This window comes from Brachyistius frenatus, unplaced genomic scaffold (assembly GCF_029030835.1).
Source record: "Brachyistius frenatus isolate BFR_SWC_R1_liver_20210118 unplaced genomic scaffold, ASM2903083v1 Contig_373, whole genome shotgun sequence".
Lineage (NCBI taxonomy): Eukaryota > Metazoa > Chordata > Actinopteri > Embiotocidae > Brachyistius > Brachyistius frenatus.
The window spans coordinates 1-7,500 of record NW_027210972.1 but is presented as its reverse complement, the minus strand read 5'-3'; the positions used below and the strand labels follow the sequence as shown (position 1 = coordinate 7,500).

Here is a 7,500-nt window from a genome sequence, read left to right as displayed (position 1 = left end):
GTGGGCGTCGCCGTGTCCCGGATGGGCGGTCTCTACGTGGTGGAGGTCAACCTGCTGCCGTCCAAGGTGACCTACGACCTCTCAGACACAAACCGCTGAAGGTTGATTTAGTTTTTTACAGTTTCTTTGTGTGTCCATCAGGTGACTCACCTGGTGATCAGACGTCCTCCGTTCTTCCACTTCAAACCCGGAGACTACGTCTACATCAACATCCCGGTGATCGCCAAGTACGAGTGGCACCCGTTCACCATCAGCAGCGCGCCGGAGCAGTCGGGTACGAGACCACGCAAACGTTACTTCCTGTGACCAGGAACATCAATTCACCTGCAGATTACTTCCTGAATTTATAGATTCTCAATCGGTCGGTTGTTTTATCTTAAAAACCAGCTCATGAAAAGTGATGAATCGTCAGAGTATCTTGTCAATTGATACGTCGATTATTTGAAGAAAAGATAGAAGATGCTACTGTCAGTGAATATGAGGCTAATCGCTGTTGACCTTTGACCTGCAGATACCGTGTGGCTGCACATCCGCTCCATGGGCCAGTGGACCAACCGGCTGTACGAGTACTTCCGGCAGCCGGAGAACGCGGCGCTGAATCCCGAGCGGCTGGCCAGCAGCCTGAGGAGGCGCCGGCAGCTGCTGAAGGTCGGACGGGGTCGTAGGTCGTAGGCCGAGTGTCCGTCCGCCCGCCCGCCGTCTCACGGTTCTTTGTGTCTTCTGCAGGAAGAGCTGTTCACCTCTAACGGAGCCGTGGCGTCCAACGAGGACGAGGCTGTCGAGCTGACGATGTACCGGCAGAACGGCTCGCCGTCCGGTGAGGCCGCGGCGCCGGCCGGAGCTCAGGAGCCCGCGGAGCCGCCGCCAGACGAGCTAGGGCCAGCGGAGCGGGGAGAAGCTCCGCCCCTCAAAGAGGTCCGCAGCTTATCGGCTAATAACACACTTTACATTGTAACATTATCACATTATTCCTACTAAAAAAGGATTTAAAACATCTCGGAGGCATTTTTATCAAACAGGAAATGCTGCGTTTGTTCGGGGACTATTTTCAGACTCCTGACGCTCAGCTTCTCTTTTTAACTTCAGGTTTCTCCAAAGTTCGGTGAAAATCACCGGTTCTGCAACATCAAGGTGAGAAAGTCACGAATCATCTACGACACACGTTTCAATGTGTCTCAGGTTGATGATGTCACAGAGCGCTAACAGCTCCGATTACAGCTCGTTGCTCTGCTTCATTCATCTCACGGTGACCTCTGACCTTTACTCAGCAGCAAACATCAGTTAGATCCAGTTAGAGACCAGCTGATGAACATAATGTAGCATTTAGCTGCCAACAGTTTGTAAAATGGTTCTGATCCAGAAGTGTCTTCAGCTGCAATACCAGCGAGTGCCACTAGAGGTCGGCTCCAAAAAGCCTCCGGCTCCATAGACTCCCATTCAACTTCTCTCATCAAATCCAAAGTGAATAAAATGTGTCCATCAGTTATCTCGGTGTTGTTAGCTAAAGTCACTCCTTCTTCTTAGTTTTCTGGAGGTCCATCTGAAAATAATCCCTCATTCATTAGAAAAGAAGATTCAAGAAGACCTGGTTTTGGGGGCGTGTCTGTTTGATTGACAGGCCTGTGGTGCAGTCAGGTTACAGCTATCGGTGGGCGGGACGTAGTATCGTCAGGTTTCTGATCAGATCGGTCAGATCCACCGCTGGCTCCTCCCCCAGCTCGTCCAAATATGGTCACTTCCTGCTCCTGAACTGGAGGCTTCATAACGTTCACAAACCAACGATGACATCACTGATGGTTGATGACATCACTGATGGTTCTGCTTGGTGGAGACCAAAACAAAGCTAAAAGACACCTGAGTTCAATGTCAGTATCTATGTTGTTGCTGCATATTTAAAAACACAGATGAGAGTGTGTGTGTGTGTTTCAGTGTTATGTAGACGGACCGTATGGGACTCCCACCCGACAGATCTTTGCCTCTGAACACGCCGTCCTCATCGGAGCAGGAATCGGGATCACGCCGTTCGCCTCCATCCTGCAGAGCATCATGTACCGGTAAGAAGTTCTGCTGGACCGCCGGACGTCCCGACTCAGAGAGCCTGGTGGTGAACGTGTGTGTGTGTGTGTGTGTGTGTGTGTGTGTGTGTGTGTGTGTGTGTGTGTGTGTGTGTGTGTGTGTGTGTGTGTGTGTGTGTGTGTGTGTGTGTTCAGGTACCGCATGAGGAAGCAGAACTGTCCCAACTGTAACTACTCGTGGTGTGAAAATATCAAAAACAGCGAGATGAAGCTGCGCAAAGTAAGAAAACTTCATTCTGCTGTAGTTTAATGGAACATGTTGGAGAAATGATCTGAGTCTGTCTGTCTCTGTCTGTCTGTGTGTGTGTCTCTGTCCGTCTCCGTCTCCGTCTCCCACCCTGCAGGTCGACTTCATTTGGATCAACAGAGACCAGAAATCCTTCGAGTGGTTCGTCAGCTTACTGACCAAACTAGAGATGGACCAGGCTGACGAGGAGCCGGAGGGTCAGACATCAATCAAATATAAAAATCAGCTGATGGAGATGAATTAGAACCGCCAGACAGATCTAATCAAACTGTTTATGTTCTTCCCAAACTGTCACCTCAAACATTCCGAACACATTTCAAACAGTAAATTGAATTAAAACTGAAGCAGTGATCTGCAGACCCAACGGGTCGGGCTGCCGGCTCCCTGACGTGCATCACGCGAGGGTCCGCATGTTTCCACTTGCAGTTTTTATTTTTTTCTCAATGTCGTTTCTGATTCTTCTTTTTTTTTAAAAATCGTCAAAACTAATGAGATGGTGCTGACGCATGTGCAAAGTTTTGTGAGGTTTGGAGCATCATTTGACCTTAAACATCAACTTCCTGCATCACGGCGAAACATCAAACTTAGCTGCATCGCCCTGGTTATACTATATACTATATACTATATATATACTATATACAATATACTACATACTATATACAATATATTATATACTATATACAATATACTATATACAACATATTATATACTATATAAACTATATACAATATACTATATACAATATATTTACTATATCACTGCAGACCTCCCTGAAAACATGTATATCTACTATCTAAAGAATGTCTGCGGCAATTAGTGCTGAAGCCTCTGGCCTAGAAGGTTTGGGTTCAATCCCCCCCTTTGTCATGACTTAAAAAAACGGGCACACTGATCAACAAAAACAAATTCTTTTGATAACTTTTAATTCCAAATATGTTAAGAGTGCACAGACTCAATTTCAAGTTGGTCCGACAAAATCTGTTGGAGGAGTTCGTTAAAGTACAACATGTGTGAATCGACAAAAATGGCAACTAAATAAAAAATGGTGGATTTCCTGTTGAGATGACGTAATGGTGCGTTGGAACTTTTTTGTACATCTCGTTGTGATACACACGTCCACCGAATCTCGTGCATGTAGGTAAATGTAGCTGCCGGGTCATGTGTTCAGGGAGTGCGAGGAGCCATTTGGCCACGCCCACTCGTGACTCCACTAAAATCCAAAATTTTTCGCCAGGAGAGATTTTTGTATCAACTTTCATGAGTTTTTGAATATGATAAAGCCTCCAAAAATGCATGGTTAAATTTGATCTGCCATCTCGTCTTCACTGATGAGTGTAATGTGTGTTTGCTGCCACGAGAGGGCAATAAAAAGTCCACCAATGAGCTGAAAAGGTGAAGCAAACCTTAAAATGTGGCATCCTCGTCGTTTGGGGCAACAACAACCATCAAACCATCAAATCACATGAAAACTCATCCATCACACTATTTATTCACTTTATTCTGAGAACAAGAGGAGACTTTTAAAGTTTTTAAAGACGCGCTGCTGTTCTTCAGGTCGCTTCCTGGAGATGCACATGTACATGACTTCGGCGCTCAGCAAGAACGACATGAAGGCCATCGGCCTGCAGATGGCGCTCGACCTCCTGGCCAAGAAGGAGAAGAAGGACTCCATCACTGGCCTGAGGACCCGAACACAGCCGGGACGGCCCGAGTGGGGGAAGGTGAGGTGGAAGTCACTGTCTCTTTAGCTGCAATACCAGCGAGTGCCACTAGAGGTCGGCTCCAAGAAGCCTCCGGCTCCATAGACTCCCATTCAACTTCTCTCATCAAATCCAAAGTGAATAAAATGTGTCCATCAGTTATCTCGGTGTTGTTAGCTAAAGTCACTCACTGATGGTTGATGACATCACTGATGGTTGATGACATCACTGATGGTCGTCATTCTGCCGACAAACATGCAGCAAGAATTTACGTTACTTTGATTCAATCTGCCATCATTACCATGGTGACAGACAAACATACCATGTCTGATCCAGACATTAAAGAAAGTCAGAAACATTCAAAAGTTATTTCAAGCTGCAGCAGAAATTTACTTACTCTGTGTGTGTGTGTGTGTGTGTGTGTGTGTGTGTGTGTGTGTGTGTGTGTGTGTGTGTGTGTGTGTGTGTGTGTGTGTGTGTGTGTGTGTTTGTCAGGTGTTCCAGAAAGTGTCGGAGGAGAATAAAGGGAAGGTCCACGTGTTTTATTGCGGCTCGCCAGCTCTCGCCAAACTCATCAAAGCTCAGTGTGAACACTTCGGCTTCCACTTCTACAAGGAGAACTTCTGAGAAGACACACACACACACAGAGACACACACACACACACACACACAGAGACACACACACACAGAGAGACACACACACAGAGACACACACACACACACACACATAGAGACACACACACACACAGAGACACACACACACAGAGAGACACACACACAGAGACACACACACACAGAGACACACACACACACACAGAGACACACACACACACACACACACACACACACACACAGAGACACACACACACAAACACACACACACACACACACACACACAGAGACACACACACACACACAGACACACACACACAGACACACACACACACACACACAGACACACACAGAGACACACACACACACACACAGAGACACACACAGACACACACACACACACACACACACACACACACAGACACACACACACACACACACAGACACACACACACACACACACACACACACACACAGAGACACACACACACAGACACACACACAGAGACACACACACACACACACACACACACAGACACACACACACACACACACACACACACACACACACACACACAGACACACACACACACACACACACAGAGACACACACACACACACACACACACACACACAGAGACACACACACACACACACACACACAGACACACACACACACAGAGACACACACACACACAGAGACACACACACACACACACCCCTCCTGCAGCAGCTGATGGTCGGTGATGTCATCATAACGTCTGCTGTGGTGACATCATGAACGTTGTGTACCCGTGTAGCTCTACGTGTTTATTAAAGGAAGATTCCTGCTGATCAATTAGATTGATTATGATGAATATTTAAATATTGATTGATTATGATGAATATTTAAATGTTGATTGATTATGATGAATATTTAAATGTTGATTGATTATGATGAATATTTAAATATTGATTATGATGAATATTTAAATATTGATTATGATGAATATTTAAATATTGATTGATTATGATGAATATTTAAATATTGATTATGATGAATATTTAAATATTGATTATGATGAATATTTAAATATTGATTGATTATGATGAATATTTAAATGTTGATTGATTATGATGAATATTTAAATGTTGATTGATTATGATGAATATTTAAATATTGATTATGATGAATATTTAAATATGTACAAACTCAAACTGACCTGAACCCTAAGCTAAGCTAGCTAGCTCTTAGCACGGCTCCTTTCTCTCGTTGCCTTTTCTCTTTAACAACGGAGACCTCGTGTTGTTGGCTTGATGTGGTTGAATCATTTAGATTCTCGCGCTGGTGGAGAATAAAAAAACAGTTTTCAACATTTCAAGAAGCAGGAAAAAGCAGCTAACTTAGCTTCACGTAATGCTAACAGCTAGTGCTAACGGTGCCCTGCTAAGGCGAACAGCGCTAACTGGAAAGAAAAAAAAAGGAAAATGAGAGAAAAATATGAGCTGTGAAACTGTAAATTAATGACTTTTTAAGATGAATTCCAAGAAGGAAATAATAAAAACATAAAAACATAAATCCAAAGCTGGAGGCGACGTGGACGGTAGAGAATACGTTTAAGCTAAGCTAGTTAGCTTTTAGTAGCACTCTGTGTTGCTTTTCTTTGTACGATTCTAATCAAACTGCCTTTTTTGTTGTTTTTTGTCGTAAACATGTTGTGAGATAAACATGTTGTGAGATGTTGGAGAATCTAAACTGATCTTTCACTTACTGAATTATTTTTAAATAAGACAGTAAACTAGCATTAGCTAAAGCTAGCTGTGCTAGCCTCCACTAGCTTGTTTGGTTTTTTATTCTCTTATTTGTTGCTCTTTTGGAAAAAGGTGCACACAATAATAAAAACATTACAAATACGTATACAGTAAGAATCAGATCGAGTGAAAATACACATACAAACTATATCAACAAAAATATCTAAATCCAACTTGGGATGAAAACAATCACTTCAGGAGGGAAGTCAACCAGTCATGTTGTTTCAGGTCAATTTATTCATTTAAATTTAATTTAAATTCATTTAAAACGGGTTGTTTCAGGTCAATAACATGTATTCAACACTTGAATTATTGTGATAGGTCTGTTTGGGCTACCAGCTTCAATCAAAGCCTTTAAATGTTCAGCATCATTTATCTTTGCTGAAAATGTTTAAAAACTGCTTGTGTTGTTCAAAATAAATATAATTTCTATAATAACGTCTGTCGCACCTGTTTCATTTGGTTTCTTTATTCAAAAGGTTAGAAACTGGAAATATGACAGAAAACAGACTTCGGAATCGATCACTTTGATATCATCGGATTTTTGTGATATTTGCTGAACAATCAATAAAACATCGACTTTATTAATCAAACAGAGTTCATTTAAAATTTAACATACGTTTCAGAAAAGTGGATGTTTAATTCTATTTTTAGCAGATGTTGGTTGATTATAAGTTGTTATATTATATGTTGTTATATTATATGTTGTTATATTATATGTTGTTATATTATGTTGGTTGATTATATGTTGTTATATTATATGTTGTTATATTATGTTGTTATATTATGTTGTTATATTATATGTTGTTATATTATATGTTGTTATATTATGTTGTTATATTATGTGTTATATTATATGTTGTTATATTATGTTGTTATATTATGTTGTTATATTATATGTTGTTATATTATATGTTGTTATATTATGTTGTTATATTATGTGTTATATTATATGTTGTTATATTATGTTGTTATATTATATGTTGTTATATTATATGTTGTTATATTATATGTTGTTATATTATGTTGTTATATTATATGTTGTTATATTATATATATTATGTGTTATATTATA

General features: G+C 41.5%; 1 protein-coding gene across 1 annotated transcript in view; it reads left to right on the top strand.

Annotated features, from left to right (window-relative positions):
* nox5 (NADPH oxidase, EF-hand calcium binding domain 5) overlaps nucleotides 1-5,465 on the top strand; it is a 10,336-nt gene extending 4,871 nt beyond the window's left edge. Inside the window, exons 8-17 of the mRNA XM_069724378.1 lie at nucleotides 1-71; nucleotides 147-274; nucleotides 512-648; nucleotides 727-915; nucleotides 1,087-1,131; nucleotides 1,930-2,054; nucleotides 2,211-2,295; nucleotides 2,420-2,519; nucleotides 3,877-4,043; nucleotides 4,518-5,465. The exon at nucleotides 1-71 is cut by the window's left edge and continues 117 nt beyond it. Coding sequence (XP_069580479.1) covers nucleotides 1-71; nucleotides 147-274; nucleotides 512-648; nucleotides 727-915; nucleotides 1,087-1,131; nucleotides 1,930-2,054; nucleotides 2,211-2,295; nucleotides 2,420-2,519; nucleotides 3,877-4,043; nucleotides 4,518-4,649 — 1,179 coding nt within the window. The 3' untranslated portion in view covers nucleotides 4,650-5,465. The remainder of the gene's footprint in view (nucleotides 72-146; nucleotides 275-511; nucleotides 649-726; nucleotides 916-1,086; nucleotides 1,132-1,929; nucleotides 2,055-2,210; nucleotides 2,296-2,419; nucleotides 2,520-3,876; nucleotides 4,044-4,517) is intronic.
* Nucleotides 5,466-7,500: the final 2,035 nt, after the last annotated feature.